This window comes from Brachycentrus maculatus, unplaced genomic scaffold (genome assembly GCF_059751285.1).
Source record: "Brachycentrus maculatus isolate JH-2025_06_01 unplaced genomic scaffold, ASM5975128v1 h1tg000023l, whole genome shotgun sequence".
Taxonomy (NCBI): domain Eukaryota; kingdom Metazoa; phylum Arthropoda; class Insecta; order Trichoptera; family Brachycentridae; genus Brachycentrus; species Brachycentrus maculatus.
The window spans coordinates 241,315-267,529 of NW_028280777.1; the positions used below are offsets into that span (position 1 = coordinate 241,315).

At 30.3% G+C, this 26,215-nt stretch overlaps 1 protein-coding gene across 4 annotated transcripts in view; it reads right to left on the minus strand.

Moving 5' to 3' along the window:
• The window catches only part of LOC148313087 (uncharacterized), a 225,759-nt gene that overhangs the window by 142,621 nt on the left and 56,923 nt on the right, over positions 1 to 26,215 (minus strand). For all 4 annotated transcript variants that reach the window (XM_088268225.1, XM_088268233.1, XM_088268208.1 and 1 more), the window contains one exon: positions 15,068 to 15,178. In XM_088268225.1, coding sequence (XP_088124351.1) covers positions 15,068 to 15,178 — 111 coding nt within the window. The remainder of the gene's footprint in view (positions 1 to 15,067; positions 15,179 to 26,215) is intronic.

Genomic DNA, 26,215 nt, shown 5'->3' on the forward strand with positions numbered 1-26,215 from the left:
ACGTTACACAAGTGGTAGTTTAAGCCAGCCAAATGCCAGGTCGCAAGCCCTGGGATGCTCAGATTATTATCTTCTTTCATAAAAACGAAATTAAATTGTCCGCCTTCGTAGTGTAATGGTCAGCACGCTCGGCCACCGTTCTAGATGTCCCAGGTTCGATTCCCAGGGGGGGGGGTCAAATAAATATAAGTGATTTTTGCACTGTAATATTTATTCAATATTACCCTGGACTGGTACCCGAAGCAGAGGGCTGATCACCTTTTCTTCATGTGTAAAAAACGATCAAGATAACACTGCGTTTATATGAAGCAGTGCCCTATGCACCATTGGGGATAGGGGTTTTATTTTTATTATTCTTAAAAACAGGGAAGAGCGATACGCGTTTCATATCAAGCTAACGTTGACTGCCAACGGCAATTTTCAGAATTTCGATCTAAAAAGCCAATTTCATTTAATCATATTACATTATTACAAAAGTCTAATTTTTATACATAAAATAATACATTTTCTGTTCATTTGTTAATAAATTTTCTGTTTATGTAAGCCAACATTGATGTATGTTCTCTTCCCTGGAGCCATCTATCCACATTAGTACTAATACACTACGAATTTTATCGTAGCTGCACGAATATGGTAAGTAAAAACAGTACGAGATAACTCGTAATCGGCGTCCTAGCAAAGAAGAATCTCGTGGTTGGCAGTCAACGTGTTAAGACACCTTTAAAAGCAGTATTTTTGATGGAATACCTTAGGTCATTTAAGTCATTATCTTTATTCATAAGTTTTACTGATTTTTTTTCTTCGGTATTCTTTTTTTAACAGGCATAGGGTTCCTGAGGGGTGAGTACGAAATGTCGGATATTGTCCAAACATCCTCCTCCCCTCATTAATCTGCATAGAGTTTGTATTCCTTAAGAATTAATTAAAATTATTCCTCTATGCGCAGCTGACAAAGAGTCCCTCGGGACTCTATAACCGCTGCGGGTGGATAGTGGGCTTAGAAAAAAAAGAATACTTGAGGAAGAAAATATTAACCCTTAATAACTAAACATTCGTCTGGTGGACAACGTTATAAAAACGTGAAACTTAATCAAAAGTATTTATTAAAAATAGGAACCGGTTATATGGCACTTAAGTTTGGTTTATTTGGAATTAATGTAAGAGACGTTTAACAATAAATCACTATTCCGTACAGTAACTACATAATATGTCAATATTGTGCGATCCACAAGTGGCATTATATTTACAAATATAGTTTAGTTATCCAGGGTTTAACAATAACTAGCAGTTTTTTTTTAATTCAGAATAAAACTACATCCCTGTACTGAACTACTAGGTTGGGTAACCAGACACACTTCGTTTAGATTAGTGATAGCGGCCAGACATGCATCCACCCATCCACCGCCAGCGCCCTCGAGTGCACCACAAACATTTACCATATGTTGATGGCCCGACTTCTGATTCACCCCTTTTCCTTCCTTGTTTGGCTCATTAACCGACGCCTGATCGAAAAGAGACAGCGGGAAGTATCGCTTAAGATCGCTTCTATCGGTATGCATCAAACGATAAATAATTCATACTGTATCTCATCCCTGCACATTAGAGTGGAGCATTTTCTCAAAAATCTCATTTGAGTTAAAATAAATTTTAAAAACGTCTAACTCTAATGGCGTCCTGAGCCATAAATAATCAAATAAATATTCCACTACGTACTTTATGATTTACTATTAACAAAAAAAATCATTAAATAATTTTGTTAAAAATCACCGTAAAAAAAAAGTTAAACTTTTAATGTAGTTTTCATACGACTTCATAACAAAATATACCTTTTGTCCACTAATGTTCGCAACGTTATTTATTGTTTCAGCATTTACTTTGTGGTATGACATATTTAATTAGAAGTAAAACACTTGTTTTTTACTACTTCAATATTATATTTGTTACAACTAGTTTTGAAAGCTACAGTTTATAGTAAACACATTTAAGCCTGTAGATGGAAGCATTTGTAGCTTCCAAAACTAGCCGTAACAAAATATAATATTCAACTAACTATCACGCCGTTTTCCCGAAGAGGTAGGCAGAGATATGTAATAGAACACCACACCAATCTGTCTTTGCACACAATCTTCGCCTCTTCCACATCTTCAAATATCTTCTCCTGACCTGACTACTTTCAAGTATTTGAAATACGTAATCATGCCATATTTCTCGGTCTTTTTGAGGTTCTTTTACCAACCACATTCGCCTTATAAATTTGTTCAACTATCCTTTCTTCATTCGTTTGATTCGCATGTACAAACTGTCTCAACACACCTTTCTTAATTTTAATAATACTGGAGTGGTAAAAAAGAAGAATTTAATTTATAATTTAATGCTTGCAACATTTTTACATAAAACTTTTTTTAAATATATTCAAGCTCGATCCACCCTAGTGTATGATATTCGTACAAATACACAATAGACATACAAATTTGGTTTTGTGGTAATTTACATAAACCAATGGTGTTACCAAATTTGGTTGATTGTTTTTATAGCATCTAGTCACGGCTTTCGGGACCTTAAAAATACAGATTGTAAACATAAACATTCTCACCACGCCACTACGCTCGTAACTGTGCGTGAAAACTATTAGGGGCAACCCTGTATCGCCAGTGAGGAAATAAAGTATGACGCGAGGGGTTATTCGCTTTTGGGGTCAATGTTTTCGAATTCAAGGGCTAGGTTTTGTTTACTCATAGATTCTGAGAAAGCTTATTCATTTCCAGCAGTTTCAGAGAAAGAAGACATTTTAATGCTTGCAAAATGAATTATTAGACTGGACTTCTGTATAAGATCAATTATTTTTGTTTATTATAGATTTTGTTACAAACACTGGCAAGTATATTATTTATTATTTTTTTCATTCTTAATAAAATTTATAAATTTATTTTCGGTTTGACAAAGCGGTGGGTATATTGGTGGTCATATTTTGTTTACAACTCCATTGTTGCTTTTTGGATTTTAGAGGGTTAAAAACAGGTTTAATTTTTGTTTCATTTCAAAGATTATTCCATTTTTGCAACGTTACCTTGATCGTTGTATACAAAAAAAAAACGATATTCAGCATGGTAGGTAAGCTTTGAATTAAGATTATTGAATTAGATATTCATTTAAAAAAAACTATCGATTTTTAACGTTAAACCAGTCAGTGAAACCATTAGTTATAAGTATAAAGAAAAAATATTATAATTACGCAAAATTGTAAGCATTACTTTTACGCAAAATTCTAGTCATTATAGAAAACAAATAAAATATTATAAAATGTATTAAAATTAAATGTATTTTAATAATATTGAATACGCTTTGTTGCAAATAGTGGGCTATAAATACATATCGCTCACTCCTTTCAAGAACGTCATAAATCAAAAAACTTGATTTTTCAGGAGAGCGTTTTTAAAGTTTAAAAATATAATACAAAGTATTAAAAATAAATATCAAGCCACTCATTGAACTTTTTACTATGCAACACATGTTTTTAGGTTAAACTTGAAGGTTTTTTCTCCATTTGAAAAATATTTAGTATGTTTAAAAAAATAATTAAACAATACCTTTTCTTCAAAATGCAAAAACAACACTTTCTGCCCTGTAGCGGGTAAATATTAATTTAAAAATATGCCACTTTTGCTAGGATATAGTATATTTTCTGGGCATTCCGAAAACGTGCACAACTGAAAATTGACGAATTTTGATTTATGACGTTCTTGAAAGGAGTGAGCGATATGTGTGTTGACCAAAAAATTCGCATCCGGTCGATATTAGAAAATGACACATCGATGTTGTATTCTGTCTTGGATATTTTTAGCTGAACAACTATTAATGTGTACAAATATTAAATTAAACCCTTTGGTCATACTTTATTTTCTTTTGAAAAAAAAATTAATCGTCCTTGTAACGACTGATTTTGCAGATTTTCGCGGATCATGCGTTCGCATTTTCGATCGTCAAGTATTTCGACCACATCTACGAAAATTAAACGATCCTTACCCGATTGTCATTTACGATGATAATTCGACGGGAAAGGGTCGAAGTAATGGGTGGAATTAAAATGATTGCCAGTTATAACTATCAGCATTTGGAGTACTAATAGGCTGTTACAACTGTAAGCAATGGATTAAGACTCATTAATAACGATAATAATTCATGTTTAATTTTTTTAATTCAGTACGTACATAATAGGATGACGAGACACATCAGAAAATACTTCCTCATTACTTGTATGTACCATCATACAAAGCAAACAATGATTTCTCATCTTATCGAAGTAAAATTGGATTAACATAATTTATATTATTTTTTGACATCTCATCAAAGATGAAGAAGAATATAGAAGTCTGGGCATTTACGGGGCTGACGACCGTCATAGGCTGGTTAAGTGATCACTTTACACACGTGTAACATTCACCAATTCTACCCATTATTGACAACCACACTACTCAAATTCTTGGAAGTTCTGTATATATGAACCAATTTAGAAACCTTGTTCTTGAATCACTAGAACTTCACTAGAGACATCTATTATCTATAGATAATCCAGATTTTGTGAACAAGTATTTGGACACACTCAAAATGTTGTAAACATAATGTATATTTGAAGCACTAACTTTGTGATTTTCCATTTTATAATTAAATGTAACTTTCTTTCAAACTAGCTATAAACATTTTATTATAACTTTATTATAATGTCTACCGGTGTCGAAGCTAACCGGTAGATATTATAATTAAGTTATAATAAAATATTTAAAGTGATTTTGAAACAAAGTTACAATTTAATTATAAAATTGGATTGTTTCGTATTCTAATGTGCTTGTAGAATCCTAAAAAAATATTATGTATTTTTCTGGTTAAAAATTTGGTTATTTAATTGAAAGTAACTGTACTCGGCCAGGCGTTGCTGTGGCTCAATCTAATTAAATGTAAATGAAAGGAGAACTAAAAATTACTTTTTTATTTACACAGATATAAAAAAATACGTGCGTATCCAAATGCAACATGAAATGTCACAGAAATTGGCGAATAATTTGAGATTTAAGATTTGTAACTAATGAACATTTACCTTCATCAATATTTTGATAAATTTTAGGAAACGTCATTATTTTTCTTAGTGTGTTGGAAATATAACAAAGCCATGGAGCTTTGTATGCAAAAAATATATATATATCAAACAAATTCAAACGAATCAAGTGCTAAACTTTGATACGTAGGTACTTTGTATCAAGCATTAAAAATAATGAAAGCAATACAGTATTGCTTTACCATAATAAGAAAAACGAGCAACTCAAACGAACGAACGATCTAATTTCGAGTGTCCCTATGTCACGTATGATTGTCCCAAGTATGTTTTTTTCATTAAATATTGGTCAATGATTGAAAAAAATAAAAGTAGTAATAAATAGCAAGTCATACTCTTATCAAAACAATAAATTGTGTTAAAACGTTTATTTTATCATAACCTTACTTTTTGGCAGGTTCGTGACGGGTCAATAAATAGACCATAAATAATTTGCTGGATACGAGATAAACGGTAGTAAATCCAAAATGTCAAAGTTTTGATACGATATGTGCTCTTTGGGTGTAGCAGAAAATAGGTAGATGCTGGTAACTCACTTCAGAATATGATGGTTCAGATGATCGTATTAAATTATTACTTATAATTCACAGCATTTTGAGAGTGTGTTAACACAAATACTTGTTAACAAATCTGGGTTAAATTGAGAGATTGACCATATCGCTCAATCCTTTCAACAATGTTATATATCAAAAAGCTTTATTTTTCAGGAGATCGTTTTTAAAGATTAAAAATATAATAAAATGTATTAAAAATAAATATCAACCCATTTATTGAACTTGTTACTGTGCAAAAAGTCTGTTTAGGTAAAACCTGAAGGTTTTTTCTCCATTTGAAAAATATTTATTATATTTAAAAAAAATAGTTAAACAATACCTTTTATTCAAAATGCAAAAACAACATTTTCTGCCATGTAGCGAGAAAATATTGAGTTTAAAATATTTTTGCTGGGATATACTACATTTTCTGGGCATTCCGAAAACATGCACAACTGAAATTTGACGATTTTTGATTTATGACGTTGTTGAAACCAGCGAGCGATATATGTAATATATGTATGGCCTCCAAAATTTGAGTCGTGTGACTATGCAAGGGTAGAATTGTGAATGTTACACATGTGTGAAGTGATCACTTCATCAGCCTTTGATAGTTCGTAAGCCCTGTAAATACCCAGACATCCATGATCTTCTTCATCTTTGTTGCAGGTTTAAAATATAACGTGCAAAGTTTTTCAGGGAAAGAGAATGAGATGTCTTTATATATCAAGTTATGGCACTATTATTTTCGAATAATTATCGACAAAATCCTATGCTATATCTAGAAATATCTTGTTCTAATACCATATGCAAATCAGGCTAATGAGTAATTATTCTTAGAATGCGAGAGGTCATGATCTTTGATGGGTTGGACCATCGAAATTATGAATGGGCGTCGTTGAAGAAAAAGGCCATGATGTTGCCATCTCCGCCAAAACATTGTATTGCAAATCAATGAATTATTTTAATTAGGTACGTGTATTTGAAATATTGATATATCTTATCATTAACATAAATAAGTTTTTTCTAAACATCTGTCAAATTTATTTAAAAATCACAAAAAAATTACCTGCATATTCATATAAATCTGTTTTAAAAGTAAAATTAAAATCATTGATATAATCCAATAAAATACAAATTAATGATAGTTAGCAGTCATTTAGTGTTTTTCCATTTAACAACTTTGAAAAAATATTTTTAAGTGGTATTTTCTAGTATAAAATAAATATTATGTCAATTTTTTTTGGGAAATAGGTACTTCCTTAATACTTATTAATATCATACTTTAATCTGTTTAAAGATAATTAGTAAGTTTGCTTTCAAAGTGGTCGATATTAGAGTAATACATTTTTTTCTGACATCACATCAAAAATAATATGAAAATCACTCCTATAATCGGAGATAATCCAGATTTGTGAACAAGTATTTGGACAATGTTGAGAATAATGCAATACTTAGGAATAAAGTGTAATAATCAAAGTTATTTTGTAAATTATAACAAAGTAAAAACCATAGTTAATCTAGTGCAGAGGTGAGAAACCTGCGGCTTTTTTGTGTATTCTGATACGGTATTTTAACTTTTGCTATTTGAAAAAATATTAAATATAAAAACTAATATCATTTTTTTATAAAAAAAATCAGTTTCCGTATGTTTTGTGAATTTTAAATTTAAATTTTTACAAACTAGACCTTAAATTGAATTAGATAAATAAATGTGACCCTTAAAACTGAAAACTTTTTCCATCCATAACAAGCGCTTTAAATATTGATTGTAAAACAATACCAGTTTATAAGCGAAGTTTGTTAAAAGATGTGGAAATTAAAGTAGCGTTTTTTGTTGTTTTTTTTATTTATATTTAAAGTTTTATTTGCGTCACCCTGTATATAAAAACACCATGGTTAACAAAATCTTAACCACACGTTTGTAATTATAATCTCTTTTTGTAATTAAATGCATGAAAAATATACTTTATTTTACTCAATTTATGCTAACTAACTAACTAACTAACCATCACGCCGCTTCCCCACAGGGGTAGGCAGAGAGAATCGAACGCCACACCACTCTGTCTTTGCAAACATTCTTTGCCTCTTCTACATTCATGCATCTCCTCATACATACCCGACGATTATTACGACTCCTGACCCGGCCGCTTTCAAGTATTTGACATACCTGATTGTGCCAAGTTTTCCTCGGTCGTCCTCTGCTTCTTTTTTCAACTACATTCGCTCCATAAATTTGTTTAACCGTTCTTTCTTCACTCATACGCTCCACATGTCCAAACCATCTCAACACACCTTTCTTAATTTTATCGATAATGCTTATCTCAGCCTTACATTCTTTCCTTATTTCATCATTCGAACATCTATCGAACATCGTTTTGCCACACATTCGTCTGAGGGATCGCATTTCGACTGCATTCAGTCTGCTTTCATCCTTCTTTTGCCAACTCCATGCTTCGCTTCCATACATAAGGGTTGGAACCAGAACTCCATTGTGTACTGCCAGTTTAGCTTCCGCTGATAGAGTTTTATTTGCTAAAACTGATTTTAGTGCACCATTCACTCTGTTCCCAGCATTCACTCTCCTTTCTATGTCTTTATCAATCTTTCCATCCCTAGAAAACATACTACCCAAATATATGAAATCATCTACCTGTTCCAAAATCTCCCCATTTACCAATATTTTACACTCAGATCTACATTCATCTCTTCATCTCAATTTATGCATGAAAATATAATTTGGATCGAGCAATACACATCGATTGAAAGAGAGATAATCATTGATACCAAAGTTCTTCCGCAAGATTTTGACTTTGATTATTGCAATTTATAGTGTTTGAACAAATAACTCCAATTTCAACATGTTTCTAACTATCAACTTTCACTACTGTCACCACGCAGAAAAATCTAATTCGAGAAAGTACTTATCTGAATAATTGAAGCGTGTTAAATATTAAAATTAATTTATCGAATGGCTGCTGTGTGAAGCGGCTTGTTTCGGACGAAATATCTTTATGATTTACTATTTATACTTCTACCGATGGCAACCGTTCAGAGATATAGCAATTTAATTTGATTACAACTTAACCTCTTGCGAAATACTACTCAAAGAAACCGCCTTTATCATTGAATCGTTTAGCTATAACTAAAATGTCTATACTTGAAAGCGGTCAGGTTAGGAGCCGAAATAATCGGTGGCTTTGTATAAGGAGATGCATGAACGTGGAAGAGGCAAAGAATGTTGTTAAAGACAGAGTGGTGTGGCGTTCTATTCTCTCTGTCTACCCCTGTGGTGAAGTGGCGTGATGGTTATTTAGTAAGTTAGTTTAAAAGGTCAATATTTAATACCGTCTGTGAAACCAGTGGTGGAACAAATAAAATAGGGGCTTGTTATTTTTTTAACCCATCCCTTAATTACTAATTTTGTCCGCCTCCGTAGTGTAATGGTCAGCACGCTCGGCTACCGTTCTGGAGGTCCCGGGTTCGATTCCCAAGGGGGGTAAAATAAATATAAGTGATTTTTTCACAGTAATATTTATTCAATATTACCCTAGACTGGTACCTGAAGCGGAAGGCTGATCACCTTTCCTTCATGTGTAAACGATCAAGATAACACTGCGTTTATATGACGCAGTGCCCTATGCACCATTGGGTGCGGATAAGGTTTTTTTTTTTAATCACTGTTTTTGCAAGTTATTTTTTGACACCTCAACTAAGATGAAAAAGAATATGGAAGTCAGGGTATTTACGGGGCTTACGACCGTTATAGGCTGGTTTAAGTGATCATTTTACACACGTGCAACATTCACCCATTCTACCGATGATTGACAACTGCACTACTCATTATAATCTAGGATTTTGACCTCATATACAAATGAAAGAGTGTCTACCCAAATAAAGCTTCTTTTTATTTCGTATTTTCTAGACTCGCTAGTTTTTCGTTTTGATAAAACTATCCGTTAACACTATTTAGAATTCAGTTTGTAAAGTAGCAAAATAATGATTTTTGAAAAAATGTTAATGCGTATTTAATTCTGATACTAAGTACAATTAATTACTTTGTCGCATTGCATAGGGTATCCCGGAAACGTAAAAAGGATATTTGCACAAATCGCTCATTCCTTTCAAGAACGTCATAAATCAAAAATCGTCAATTTTCAGTTGTGCATGTTTTGGGAATGCCTAGAAAATGTACTATATCCCAGCAAAAGTGGCATATTTTTAACTTAATATTTACCCGCTACAGGGCAGAAAGTGTTGTTTTTGCATTTTTTAAAAAAATAAACTAAATATTTTACAAATGGAGAAAAAACCTTCAAGTTTTACCTAAAAAGATCTGTTGCACAGTAAAAAGTTCAGTAAGTGGCTTGATATTATTTTTAAAACATTGTATTATATTTTTAAACTTTAAAAACGTTCTTCTGAAAAATCAAGTTTTTTTGATTTATGACGTTCTTGAAAGGAGTGAGCGAAATGTAAACACAGTTTTAAGAGTATTTAAATGTATCCTCGTTCAAATAATATGTTTACGTTTAATTGATAAAAAACAAAAAAATCGTTTTTTTTATATTAAACTGCGCTCATCATCTGTCATATTTTACTGAAAAAAATAGACAAATTACTTCACTCTAATATGTCCATTAAGGCTTGACCTCCACTACTACGTACTATACGAGTATACAACAGTCGTGTTTGATGCAAATGATGTTACCTAACATCTTGGGTGTACGAGTAGTAGGGAAGTATGTACGTGAATTAAAATGTATTTAAATGGAAGCTAAAACACCGGCCTAATGTAAAATGTATAAAAAATATATACAAAAAATACATTAGCTTATAAGTGTATTTTATAATGTGCTCCAAAATATCACATTAATAATGATGTTGACGTTCGTTTATTGAAAATCGTTTTGAAATCTAGATGAAAGCATAAAAATATAATATATTTCCTTGAATATTTTTCGCAGATACTTTGTGGCACATTTTATAAACTTTATAAAATAAAATAACTATGTTTTTACCACTTTTTATTGGTTCACTTTTTCCAACAGGTTTCGACAAGAACTTTGTCATCATCAGGGTAATCCTAAAACATTGAAATCTCATAATATTGCAATGTTTTAGAATAAGTACATAAACCTTGATTATGACAAGGTTCTTGTCAAAACCGGTTGGAAAAAGTGTACCAGAAAAATGGTTAAAACCAAGTTGTTATTTTTATTTTATTTTTATATTTTTTTATTTATTCGGGAATTGTACAGCTTACATATAAAAATGATAAAATAAACAATAGTTACATTAACAATAAAAAACTTTACATTACATTAAGAAAAAATAGTTACGTTAAAAAATAAGCCAATTAAACAATTACGCATATATTTTATAAAGTATGTAATATATTTTTTTTAAAACTCAAGTAATATTTATCAAAAGGATTTATTTTTAAGTGTAACCAGGAGTTGCTTTGGTTCAGTCTTATATGTTTTTACTGTTACACTTATATATACATGTACAATGGAACCTCTCATATCGAGTAATTTGCATAACGAAAAATAAAATGTGAAAAAGATACTCCCTTAACGAGTGACATTTCGCATGAGTTACAGAAAAAGGTCAAGCCCCCTTTTCACGATCTTTCGCGCTAATCAAAACAAAAAAATGTTTCGCTTAACGAATAAGATTCTGGAACGCATTATGCTCGTTATGAGAGGTTCCACCGTATATGTTTTTTAAACGCGTATTCTAATGCAAAGTTTTATTAAAATTTCTAAATAATCAGCGAATAATGATTTTTAACCAACGAATATTCGTGATTTTATTTATAAAGATGTGTTAGATATTGTATGAGACATCTTATATATCTATAAGCTTTATTTATCAAATTAACCTTAGCGTGCGTCCAAGAGGTACTAGGCAAAAATGCATATTCGCAGTATTTTTACATAATACAAACTATGCCATGTTCTCTCCGATTCCGCGGCTTCACAAGTTAGCCAATACTTTTAAAAGTATAGATTTATTTAATATATTGTTATCCACATTGAAGTCTGTACTTTCTCAGCATTTCTTCTCCATGTTATAATGGATAAATTTAAACGTTGTGTTTCACTCTCTCTCGCTGCTCGCTGATAGTGTGTGAAGGAGACGTGTATTTGCCAGTGCTTAATATTTGTTATTTTTATTATTATTTTATGTTTAAGCCTTTTTGTTTCTCTATTAGTGTAGGTATTCATTAGTGTATTTTTATATTAGATACTGTGTATATGTATTGTGTCAAAAGCATAAGCCGTTCAATAAATAAATAAATATATGTATGATTTAATTCTTATAAGCATTGTAGATTCAGATAAGTATAAGATTAAATTAAAAGACAAATAAACAAGATGTAAGCAACTACATTTATTAATGTATTGTTGCTCTATACTATGAACACATAATTAATGATAATGTCTTTCTTGACAAGTGGTTTCAATTGACCTCTCCGCCTTCAACGTTATTATGCAATCATTCGAATATGCAACGGGTCGAGATAGCACTATAGCAACAAATTCTTTGACCTGCCTTATCTGTTTTATGGCACTTTAATGACATTATTAAAATTGTCGGCTTGTATACATATTAAGCATACGAGTATTTTGTGCTTTTGAGATTTTTTTTTGGAAAACGCCCTTGTCTCATGGATAAATATTTTTTTAATCTCTCTTTATTTGTTAAACAAAAAACACAAAATTTGAGATTGTTAATGCGGTACTCGCGAATATACAATTCAGAAAACGACCGGTTGTGCAGACATATCTCCGCGCACTATTTTTTTAAGAATATATTTTGGTATTTAATTTATGTTTTAGAATATATGTATATTTCATGAATTATAAAATAATGGCAAAAATACAAATGAATACTTAAGAAATAAAATCTTAGAATCTTTATCTGAAAGCTTTTCTTTCCGAAGCGTGTAAAGGAAATTGTTTTATGTATTACAAAAATAACGTATGATGTAGGCATGAAAAATCGCTGGTTTTTCCCCACCTCCACAAACAAATGAAATTGTTTTAAGAGAAAATTGCAAGTGTGCAAGATATTTAAATCACTAAGATTTCATTTTTCATTTCATTGATAATTTCAGTAAAATTAAACATAATACAATTTTATGTATTTTGACCAAAATTTTACATTTCATTTTTTCTAAAATTCATTATATGATGTTATTACAACTTGTAATTAGTACCTAGCATATAAATTTCTATCGTATAATATTTTAATAGTCAAAGAATTATTTGATTTTTTTTTTAAATTCACTCATCTTACTTTCTGACATAAACCATTATGTTAAAAGTATTTTTCCTTTCCTTAAATTAATGAAGAATAGATTATTGCAAGACTTTAAGAAAAATATAATTTTTATCAAAAAATATAGCAATGTAAGAAGTTCAAAGCATTTTCATAATAGCAAATTTAACGATGTTTTTTAAAGAAACAATTACGTTTGGTTAAGGTTCATCCCACATATGAAGACGTTACACTCATTATATTTATACACGTGAATAAACATACGTGCGTATAAAATAATCTTAAGATTTGTATATTGTATAATAGCAGGACCCGGGTTCTAGAGTTATTTTTTATTAATCCTTTTTGCTATTTTTAACAGAAATCATGTGCAATTCTTTTAATTTTTTAAGTAATAATCGGTAGTTGAATTTTTTTATCTTTCCTATAAAGAATTTGGAAAATATCAAAGACTTTTGAAGTCATGTTTTGGGTTGTTTTCAACTGACCCCTATTTTTTTTGTAAACAAACTTTTTATGCTCGCGTTTTACGTCATTTCCACGAGAAACTGGTAAACGTGGTTCAGTTTATAAAGGCGGTTACTCGGGAATATGGACAGCGGCGTTTTGTTACTTTGTACCTTTGTACCCGAGTACCCGAGTTATCCCGATTTTCCCTTTATAATTTACCATGTGATGCTTTAGAGTAATTCTCCGAAATAGCCAGTGTTTTCATGCCAAAAAAGTTGCAAGTGTGAAACTGTAACGTCGTTTAAAAATAATTCCTACGATATTTACGAGTACGTAGTTTGTAAATATTTTGCGTAAGACTGTTATTTGAAAATTTGTTTTCCATGAAAATGCAGTTGTTTAAATTTAAGTAGAATTGGTCTCCGTATTATTAGTTTCTATCCCGGATGTATATACTAATTTTTTTAACAACGCACATTCTTACTAACCTAAAGGAGTTCATTCAACATTAATATACAGAATATACAGATGTGATATAGCTCACTCCTTTCAAGAACGTCATAAATCAAAAATCGTCAATTTTCAGTTGTGCATGTTTTCGGAGTGCCCTGAAAATGTACTATATCCCAGCAAAAGAGGCATATTTTTAACTTAATTTTTACCCGCTACAGGGCAGAAAGTGTTGTTTTTGCATTTTGAAGAAATGGTATTGTTCAATTATTTTTTTAAATATACTTGATATTTTTGAAATGGAAAAAAAAACCTTCAGGTTTTACATAAAAAGATGTGTTGCAAAGTTAAAAGTTCAATAAGTGGCTTGATATTTATTTTTAATACATTGTATTATATTTTTAAACTTTAAAAACGTTCTCCTGAAAAATCAAGTTTTTTTATTTATGACGTTCTTGAAAGGAGTGAGCGATATGCGATTTCAAGATTTACTCAGTAGAAATTTAAACAAATTAAACTTAAAACAACAATTCACAATTTATGTCGTTTGAGTAAAAAAAATGAAAGTGTTTTATTCATTCAAATTATGCGACAAGAACTTATCATGTTTAATGCTATGTAGTTTTATTTTAAAAAAATGTAAAGTTAGCTAGATTGAAGAAAATAACAATGAATATTCGAGACAGTTTTTTTCATTTCAAAATTGAAAATATTTTTTAAGCTTTTCATTTTAAAAGCTACATCTACTTAAATATTTTAAGGTAGCTAGTGCATTGGTAAAATGGGCCATGTGCTTCAAATACTACATGATTACTAAAACATTTATATCAGGTCGAAAGTTTTCTGTGTCAAAGGCAATAGATTGTCTGTATTGGTACTGAAATATAGATTTTCATAGTCTATTTGGCTTTGTTTTATTTTTTTAAATGATGTTTTGATTTAAAAAAGATAGCAGGTTAAATTACATTTTGAAGATTGAATTTTGATTTGAGATTTGACAACTAACGAAATATCAAAAATGAATTCCGATACCTATTGTACAATTCACAAAATATCGTTCCGTTTCGAACAAAAATAGCTAATACGTAAATGCCAGAGTGGCATGTTTCAGTCTGTAACCTGAAGCATTAAAAAACGGGAACAATATTACACACATGTACGCATACGTGTATGTTTGAATGTGTATGGTGTACAGTACGATTCAAAAGTACTGTCTCATAGTAAAAATGTCACTTACTTTTAGGTGAAAAGTCGTGAGGTGTGCGTGGAGGCTTCTCAACAGGATTGAAAGGTGAGGAAAACGGTGCTAGCTGTCCATCATTACTTGTGGCATCTGGACGAACATCAGCTAAAACAAATAAATGCAATTTAATACATAGTTTCATAAACTAATGAGCAGTAGAAGAGGTCCTTAACCAACGTTTCCAGATTAAACTATATGTACATATTTAATATTAATTCACATACAAAATCCGTTTCTTACATTAAATTATATCAAATCACGCCGAAAACCTTAACCATAATTTACATGTAATTATTATTATAATCCAATACTTACACTCATGCAATTTAAATTAATTTTGTCAGAAAAATAATTTATAATCATTGTTTCCCAACTCCTGCCTTGTTGTGTATATAACATAGAATTTTGTCTTGCCTCATACCAGTCTGGTAATGTTGGTTACGACGAAACCTGGTTGCTGGTCTTATAAAATTAATGTGAAAAAAAATTACGTAGTTATTATTTTATTCTAGTTTCATAAACGAAAAATGTCTAAAGAAATCGTGTAGAAAGATCAATGAAAACCATTTATTATGGTTGGTACATATACTCGAATGTCTCCACAAATACATTTAGCGACAAGCGACCACCCAGTATATTCACAATTGCAACGTGGCAACTCTATTTCAAGAATTCACGGACCATGGTTTTAGTGAGAATTGGCAACCTGGTGACATTACAAGATCACTTCTCCTTGAGCCGCCGTGATTAATTGTAAACAAAAATAATGGACGTACGAATCTCTCCCATAAAAAGACAAGATATTTTTCTGTCCGTCTCAGTAGTGTAACGGTCAGCACGCTCGGCTACCGTTCTGGAGGTCCCGGGTTCGATTCCCAGGGGGTCAAATAAATAAAATTGATTTTTCCACTCTTGCATTTACTCAATATTACCCTGGACTGGTACCTGAAGCGGAGGGCTGAACACCTTTCCTTCATGTGTTAACAATCAAGATTATGCTGCGTTTAAATGATGCAGTGCCTTATGCACCATTGGGTGCGGATAAGGGTTATAAATAAATAATATAATCTTAACTGGTTGGAATACTGGTACAAATCATTTATTTTGTTAAAAACAATGTTTGTATTAAATTTATTTTACAGACATAAAATAATTACTTTTCTTTGAAAACCTAGTACTGTTTTAATTTCGGTATTTTCAAATAACGTCTTTATAAGAATACCAAACATTTTATATTAGGCAAGAAATGCATGAAAAAACGTGCGTTTTTCTGCAGATAATCCGCTGAAAGAAATTCCAATTAAGCGTTGTTTAATTCATGAATTATGCTCGGGCAGAGCTTTATTAAAGCTCAAATTTTGGAATCGTGCCAAACAGTTAGCATTTTTACACTCTGGAGCAGCTTTTTGACTGAGTAAGCTAATTTATTACACGGCACCATCTTGAAATTGTGCATCGGTAATAAATTTACAAAATTATGTATTAATATTTATCATTCACAATTAATATTTGTTCACTTTGGGGGTTCCAAAAAACCCATAAACGAATAAAAAAATATATGAACAAAAGAAAGCATTTTTTTAAGACTTATTTTTTTTTTAATTTTCTCTTTATCGTATTTTATCAAAATGTCACTTTTCTGTTTCAGCTCTGATCTCTTAATTGTTTCAATGTTGCCCCGATTCTTAAATTTAATAAAACATCCATATTAATTATGTTGAAAATAATTTATAAATTAATATTCAATGTATCGTAACCTCTCATTATTATAAGGTCTCATTAGAGTTGGAATTTAAAATATATTTTCAATAAAATAAATTGATAAAAATACTCAATAAATTATTTAATACGTTATCTTCTTAAGGAATAGTGGCTGAAACGTAGTAAAATAAAAGTATCGACATAGTTTTCCCATAAAATACTATTGCAATGCAGAAGGCCGTGATAAAATAAGAAATTTAATACATAGTTTTGAAAATAATATATAAATAATCAAATGTTGTCATCGCAATTCTCAATTTACATTTGTTTGCCAAAAATGCAGTGATCTCACTACGGTTGGCAATAATGGATGACGTGTAACATTGACTGAAAAGTTATAAATGAACAACATATGAATGTGTACAATCCAAAATAATTTACTTGTATTTTTTTCCTTCATTCATTTGTTATATAAAAGGCCTGTTGATGAGGCTAGCATTATCGATCACTGTATACACTCGATATTTACTATATTTCCCATGTTAGGAAAATCGATTTTCGGAACATGAATATACATATATGCTGTATAGAAGAATAAATCATTCGTTTGTACTATACCTGAAGATCTTGTGAAATAAAAGGCTGAAACCAAATTTAAAAATAATACAAATAACAAATATATATATTTTTAATGAGTTTGTTAAAATCTGTATTAAAAATAAAACACTATGTTGTTATTATGGTGTTAAAAATAAAATAATCGTTTTACTTTTGAAACGTGAGTAGGTAGCTATTGTATGTAACAAATTATTATCACCTGAATGCGTTCCAAAGTTATCAAATGTGCAAACCTCGATATAAGATTACATTCGTGTATTTAAAAAATATTTTACGTTTAATATGTTCAATGGAGAAGAGAAAATTTTTAAAAGAAGATAATAATATTATTGTTGTTTCCGAAAATTAATATTTAAAGTGGAGATAGCAAAAACTGTGTGGTGAACATCATGGAACAATATAATGAAAAATAAATCAGTAAATGAAAAAAAATTCTACGCCAAGATTTAAACACGATATGTTTTGAAATTCGAAATGAGAAATTACTTGAAAAAAAGGATTTTGATTTTTTTCATTAATATTTTAGGACTTTAAGTGTGTGAAATATGAAACAAATAATGTGTTTATATAATATATTCGATTATGTACCAGGAAACTAATAACTTTGAGTAGCTAAAAAAAAAACTATTATTGATTCGGATGTTAGTTTGTGGTATAATATCTATAACTATTTAATTTAAATTTCACGTGGTTGATACTTTTATTTCTTAAAATCTTACGTAACACTTGTTTAATTTTGATTTGTTTCTTGTATAAAATTATACGGGATGCATCAAAACACGTGTCACAATAGACTTTAAGAAACAGTGGCATTTACCAAGTGAATTTTTCATACATTTTTTAGTAAACGTCATAATTAACCAGTTAATGTTCATCTTTGCCACCTATCTATACACAATAGTGCATAGGACACCGTATAAGGTAGTACATTGTTATCTCGATTTTTACATAAAATTGAAGCATGGTAAATATGTAAGTTCTCGATTTAGATGACATTCATTGATATTTTTTCAGTGTGTAACACTTTTTTCGTATTGACTTCGCCAGGTTGTGAACCCGAGATCTGGTACATGGTATTTAAATGCTAACACAATAGCAAAAATGTGAAAATTAATTAATTCTTCATTATTTAAGTTTTCAATGGCTATAACAGTTATTTAAAGAAAAAACATATTATAGAGGAATGTAAGGCTGAACTAGGGGTAATTGAGAAGAGTTCCGTAAGGTGGTGAGGCCATGTGGATCGAATGTATAACGAAAGAATAACTAAGAAATTATATGTGACGAATGTGAGCGAGAGAACAGAACGAAGACTGCCGAAAAAGACTTGGCACGATCAAATCAATCAGAACCTAAAATCTGGTGGTGTCAAAAGTCTGCGCAATTGGAGGGCATGTATTATTAGATGTATGGATGTGAAGGAAGCGAGGAGTATATGTCAGGACAGAAGAGTAAAGTGTTCTATCCTCTCTGCCTAGCCCTGCGGGGGAAACGGTGTGATGGTAGTAGTAGTAGTAGTAAAATCGTGGTTGGGAACAAAAATCATGATACTTCATTCATTTACATTTAAGCGCATACTAATATTCATATGTCCTTACGTTTGCAATATTGTCCCTCGAGCGTATTGCAATATGACCATAAAATATTTAATGCCATTAGTTGGCGATCGACTTCATAAATGATCATAAAACACAGATTTTGAAATGTATCGTTGGCAGCTTGTTTATGAGATTTACTTCAAGTGATTTATTGATGTAAAATGACGTAAAAACATAAAAACTAAACGTTTTACAGTGTTCCTAATTACAATGATTATTTTTTTCTAACAGTAAACTACCATTATTAACTATTGAGAAATAATTTTAAAATGTTATTATTACTTTTCAAAATGAAGTATCCTTATTTTTTTAAATATTCTAATTTTATAATACATGAGAAAGAATATTATTGTATTTACTTTTACATATGTCGTAAATAATAATTTCAATCGTAATCCTTTTTTTATCCGATTTTAAGAATAATTATCCATTTTTAGTTGATGGTAAAAGCAGTACTTATTCTATTATTCGTATTGTGAAAAAAGGCATGGGAAAATATTTAAATTCCTAGCTCTTCAGATGATATTTATAGTCGAAACATATACTTAAACGTGTATTAGTTATTGCACTGAAAAAAATACCTGCTTATGTGGTCGAACTCTGTCGTAGCGCACTTATCCAGAAATGTTTAATAATTTCACTTAAGAGTCGAAAGATGTCACTAGTTAAGATTCTGGAAGATAAGATGAAAAATCCTTTTAGCGGGAAAAAGTAGTTCGAGTTTTCGCCGCTAGTCGTAATGACAGTTTGTCAATATAACACAGAGAACTTATTTAACACTACTTATTTTATAAATGTAGGTATTTAAATAAAAAGTTGTCGATTGTAAAACTTATTTATGATGGTGTAAAGTGCAAACATTTGATAGAAGAAAATTCGTAATTCCCTCGTAATCACACGTCAAAATTAATTGAATTTTTGAAACTCGCGCGCTGTTTTGGCGACTGTAGCGCTAGGCGGGCGATTGGGACTGACTTTTCCATGCGACTAACGTGCGCCGGACATACGATTTGACCGGTATATTACGCTCGCGGACAAAAACGGTGTGTAGGAGATTAGACTTTATGGAGTGTCGAGTACCGGCCGACGAGCGGTTCTATTCGGATGCTGTGACAAAAGTACAAAAGGCCCGCCATTGTAACCCGAGCCAAAATGGCCGCGCGCACTGGTGCATGCGGAACAAATTTCAAATTGGCATTGCATCTAGTAAGCTGCAAGATATTCTGGGAGTTGCCTTTGGAACATCGCTATCCATATTCGAGGTTGATATCAAAATACATTTGATTTGTGAAATCAGTAAAGAAACGGTTAAGAAATGTAAATGATTGATGCTGCGTTTATAGATTGACGTGGGATAAAAAGACCTTTTCATCTGGATTAAATCAAACCCGTCATCATTGGAAATAGACTGAATGTGTTTAATAAATATGCATTCATAGTTAAAGACAAGAATTTAAGCTACACATTTTTCCCTCTCAAAAAGCTCCCAGTTTAAGAATAGTAATGAATCATACAATGATGGGACTTTTTGCTGGAATATTTCTTCTCTGTAATTCTTATAATGTATTTATAAAAATGTTAACGTCCGTTTATTCAAAAATTTAAACCTTCTTAAGTTTTTACCAATTGTTTTAGTTTTTTTATGAAGCGTTGCATTTGAATATAGATTTTTATATGCAAAAAATACGTTTCCAACTTTAACGGGTAAAAACATGATTTTTTAAAAACAGTTTTTATACAGGATTGGCAGCGATTGTTGAACGTAACAGCAACACACGCAATATTAAAGATTGCCCATGGCAGACAGCGTTCTTTTTGATAGCTTTTATCACGTACAATTTTAATTTGTTTTCGATTACATCATGGTTTCATATCTGTATTAATATTTTCATCGCTTCACAAGTATTATAAAACGAAATATATTAAAAACGTGTGATTTCAATTTTTTTCTTTTCCATCTAACCAGATTGAACCACAGTTATGAGTGGCCAAGAATAAATAGTTATAAAATGATTCAAAACTGTATTTATTAAGAATTACATTCATTTGGAGTGACTGTACGTGGTTGATTGAAAACGTTGAATGGTTGTAAAATAATATCAACGTGTGGTACAAACAACGCACACACATTCACACACACACACAATGTGTACACATTGTGTATTTACTAACGGGAGGAACGCACCTATTACAGAGTATGTAAATAAATGTCATCAATACGTAAATTTCATTCCGAATTTTTGGAATGGTTAGTTCACACACGACAATAAATTTACATGTCATTAGAACACAAGCTAATAGTTATTGAACCGCTTCAAGATTTTAATGATGTCCTCAATTTTATTTTCTTAACCGTTCAAAAGACTTAAGAGGATATTTGTAAACACAGAATTCATTCCACCAGAAACCACCGTAGAGGTCACATGTCTGATCACGCGCAATTTTTTTGAAGAATGTAAATTGTTTTTTTTTTAGAATATTCGTATATTTAAAAAAAACTCCTTACCTTTCAATAACACTTTTCTTTTCAAAACTGTATAATTATATTGAAGGAAAAATTATTTTTCTTGCAAAAACGGTGTTTTAAAAGAATATCACCTTTTACTTCCTTCCTCACACACACACTCCCACTATTTTTATTTTTTATTTTTTATCTCTTAATGTTTTTAATGGTTATTACAACATAAATGTGGAATTGTTTAATTTATTAGATAATATTAATATTTTATAACATTTTAATGTAAAGCTGTACAATTCCCGAACAAATAAAATAAAATAAGATCACTTGCGTAAAATGTTACCTGGATTTAGAGAAAATTAAGTTTCGACTTCAAGAGTACCGGGCCTTAAGATGCTAAGATATTTATTTGGCACGGAGAAATATAATCTCGAACTTATCAGAGAAATTGAATGGACACATGACACGACACTTCCGTAATACGCTGCCCTACGTCAACAAGAAGAAAGCTTAATTGACAGTCCACCAGCAGAGGGTCCATTAATACCCTCGATATAATATTTACGGAAAATCATGACGTTTAATAAACTAACAATACAAAATAAATTATCCTTTAAGGCCTTCAGAATATATTAAAAAAAAAACAAAAGACACATCTATAATGCTTAATTTTACAAATTTATTTTACGTACTTACTGACTACTGATCCCTATCCGTACCCAATGATGCAAAGGGCACTGCATCATATTTATGGGATGTTAATTAAATCGTTTATTTTGATCAGTCCTATGCTTCAGGTACAAGTTTAGAATAATATGAAAAAAATACCTGTATAAAAGTTAAAAAACACTAAAACTCGAATATATTTTATAGTTTAATGTTAATGCTATTTTAATAAACATTAATATATTTTTTAAAAGTTTAAATAATATCGCTGACGTTGAATATTTTAAGCAATTTACTAAGAGGCTATTTTTCAATATTATTTTATTGTACTTTAGTAGTGTTGAATATTTTAAAATAATGTTTTAGTTAGTAAATACCACTATTTCTAAAAATCTACTGTGACATGTGTTTCGATGCATTCCGCATCATTTTCAAACACCGTATTGAATGTTGTTGGATTTTTAAATTCAGTATTTAAAATGATAACTATGACAATAACTGTATTAGTTTTATAAAAATATTCATACACAGTCTTTATATCACAAATAAAATAAATTTCTAAAATATTTTATTTTTTCAAAAAATATAATTTTTAGATACGTTCGAAGTTCTTCGTTTCTCGACGAAAATTGTATTTTATTTGCAGGTTTTGAATTCAATCAATTAAAGACATATTAGTAAGAAAGTTTTTTATGATGTTTTTTAGTAATATTAGTGATAAGATTTTTATATGAACTGAATCAATTCTTCTTAGAAGGTGATTAACAATTATGGAAAAAAAAGTAAAATTATTCTCTTGGTATGATGAATTTAATAAAATTCCAAGGAGACAGTTCATTTACTGACAATAAAACCACAAACCTCACTCAGAAGAAACTATTTATATTTCTAATTTTATGACTTTTTGTAGTACTTTTAACCACAGTGATTAATGAACGTAATACTAGAAATTATAAAAATCATTATCTATGATCTAATAGCTTAAGGTTACGTCATCAAGGTTAATTAGTAATTTTGACGGATGTGCCGACAATATTCAATGTATACTAACAGTACAAAACTGGATATGTGTGTAATTATTTAGAATCTGTCATAAATCTCATTTCATAAAAAATCAATAAAAAAATAATATTTTAGTCTGAATTATTGTGGTTTTGCAAAAATTGAGAGTATTATTAGCCATGTGGTATAGTAATATAACAGCCTCCATATTCATCGTTCACTTTGTGTTATATCACATTAAAAACAATACTTCGTGGCTACCGGTTTCGGAATAAGGTAAGGAATAAGGTCAATGTAGATTAAAATTAAATTGTTGCGGTCTAACATTTATACAAAAACGAAATTTTTTGGGGAGAGAAAGAAGACAAATGAAACAGGAGAGTCAGGAGAGTGTTGAATTATGGACGCTTCAAATCACACACTTAAAAAAAATCTTATGAAGTTGTATGGTATTTTAAAAAGCCCTTGGCTCAAAACATTTTTTTGTTACTCTTTACCTTACAATAACTCTTTTCTATTCAAAACCATATATTTATTTCTAAGAAAAAACTATTTTTTAAAATACAAAAACAGTGTTTCAAGCAAAAAAATCAATTTCGTTAAATGTTACATGGGTTTAAAGAAAATAAACATGCAGGGTATCGAATATCCGGCCTTAAAGTTTACATTGAGTTTATAAATTTCCTCTACCAAATCCAAATTAGTTTTAGTGCCAGCCAGGGCTTGTTTTCTACGTAACGGCGTTCTAGTACCTTTTTTCATGGAGATTTTTTTTCTTTTAAATTTACGAAATCAATTGGACGAAACAATGATTGCGCTAACGTAATTACAATCTATGTTATATAATTCATCAAAATGATAAAATACAGTACTGTAATGAATATTTAAATGATATTTGAATAAATATATTTTTGGTAATAAGCTTGACATGAACTGAGCTAAAAGCCCTGATTATAGCTGATAATGTTTAGACAATACTAGCAACGATGCATCCATAAATAGTTTGTAAGATTATATTAAATATGTAAGTTATAAATTCAATTATACTTCATATTATATCTTAATAACGGCAAATTTCCCTTGATCTTCGAGAGATAACGAAGTATACCGAGACCTTCACAAGTGCTGTTGTATGTAGAACAGGTACTCGTCATCTTGTGCTCTAATTAGTTATCGCTAAGTATTTGCAAAGTCAATATATACGAGGACGTAATGCGCATCCAATAGCACAATATTATATTATAAATATAACATTAAGATTTTAATGAATCCATTTTATAAAATTCACATTTTAAAACAATTTGTAGGTTATGATTAAATAACCTATTTTATTATTTAACATATTATAAAATACCTTGCGTGTTTGTTCAAAATTTTAAATATTTTTTTTATTTTTTAAAACATTTTCTACATAAGTTACTTATATCGCTCACTCCTTTCAACAACGTCATATATAAAAAAAATCTTGATTTTTCAGGAAATCGTTTTTAAAGTTTAAGAATATTATGAAATGTATTGAAAATAAAAATCAAGCCACTTATTGAAGTTTTAACTGCAGCAGATCTTTTTAGGTAAAACCTGAAGGTTTTTTCTCCATTTGAAAAATATTTAGCATATTAAAAAAATATATTTAAACAATACCTTCAAAATGCAAAAACAACACTTTCTGCCCTGTAGCGGGTAGATATGATATTAAAAATATGCCGCTTTCGTTGGGATATAGTACATTTTCAGGGCATTCCGAAAACATACACAACTGAAAATTTACGATTTTTGATATATGACGTTGTTGAAAGGAGTGAGCGATATAATATTCCCGATGAGTAATTACAATTGCTCATTTTGGGACATAGGCTTAAGGTTAATAAGACTGACACAAAAAAGTATGTTAAGCAAAACTAAAACAGGGCAAAATATATAACATAAAACAATAAACGGGTAAAGCAAATAGTTAAATCTTAAGTTTTTCAACGATTATTTGATTACTGGCGTATTATTACATATATGTACCTGTAAAAGGTTAACTGAGACAGATTAAATTATGAATCGATGAACAGTTTTTTTCCAACAATGGCAGCGTCATCTGTTAAAAGTAATCACAACACACGTAATACTTATCAATGCTCACGGCTAACAACGTACTTCTTGATAACTACTATATTAAACTGATGAATTTAATTATTGTTTCATAGATTTTAAATTGTATGTTCATCGCTTTATAAGCATAGTGAAATTATACATATTACAAATGTCTGCTTCATACTTTCTTTCTCTTATATTTAAACAGACGGAGTCACGGTTCTTTTGCGCACGTTTTTCGGTGTATCAAAATTCATTGTAATGTGCTGGCAATATTCATTGAAATAAGAAAAGCAGAAACAGTAAAATAAATAAAGAATTGAATGTTACAGGCAAGAATTATGTTATAATATGATAATAACATACTAAGATGAGTGAGTCAAGATGTGTTAACGAAATCATCAATCATCCTTAAGATCGTCAATATACCATCCTAGACCTTCAAATCATCATAAGAAGGTTGTAAGCACTTGTCAAAAAATAAATATTTGATATGTTCATCGCACATGATTTTGACAGAACTCAATTTCAAAACAAATTTGATTGTAATCTATGAATAATTACGCCAGTTCAAAATCGATTATCGTTACAATGGTAAAGTATTAGTTTTTTTATAATCGCTTCTATAATATTGTGTGGAAAGAACGCTCACTCCTTTCAAAAACGTCATAAATCAAAAATCGTAGATTTTCAGTTGTACGTGTTTTTGGAATGCCCAGAAAATGTACTATATCCCAGCAAAATCGGCATATTTTTAACTTTTTATTTACCCGCTACAGGGCAGAAAGTGTTGTTTTTGCATTTTGAAGAAAAGGTATTATTTAATATTTTTTTTAAATACACTTAATATTTTTCAAACGGAGAAAAAACCTTCAGGTTTTACCTAAAAAGATCTGTTGCACAGTAAAAATTTCAATAAGTGGCTTGATATTTGTTTTTAAAACATTGTAATATATTTTTAAATTTTAAAAACGTTCTCCTGAAAAATCAAGTTTTTTTTATATATGACGTTGTTGAAAG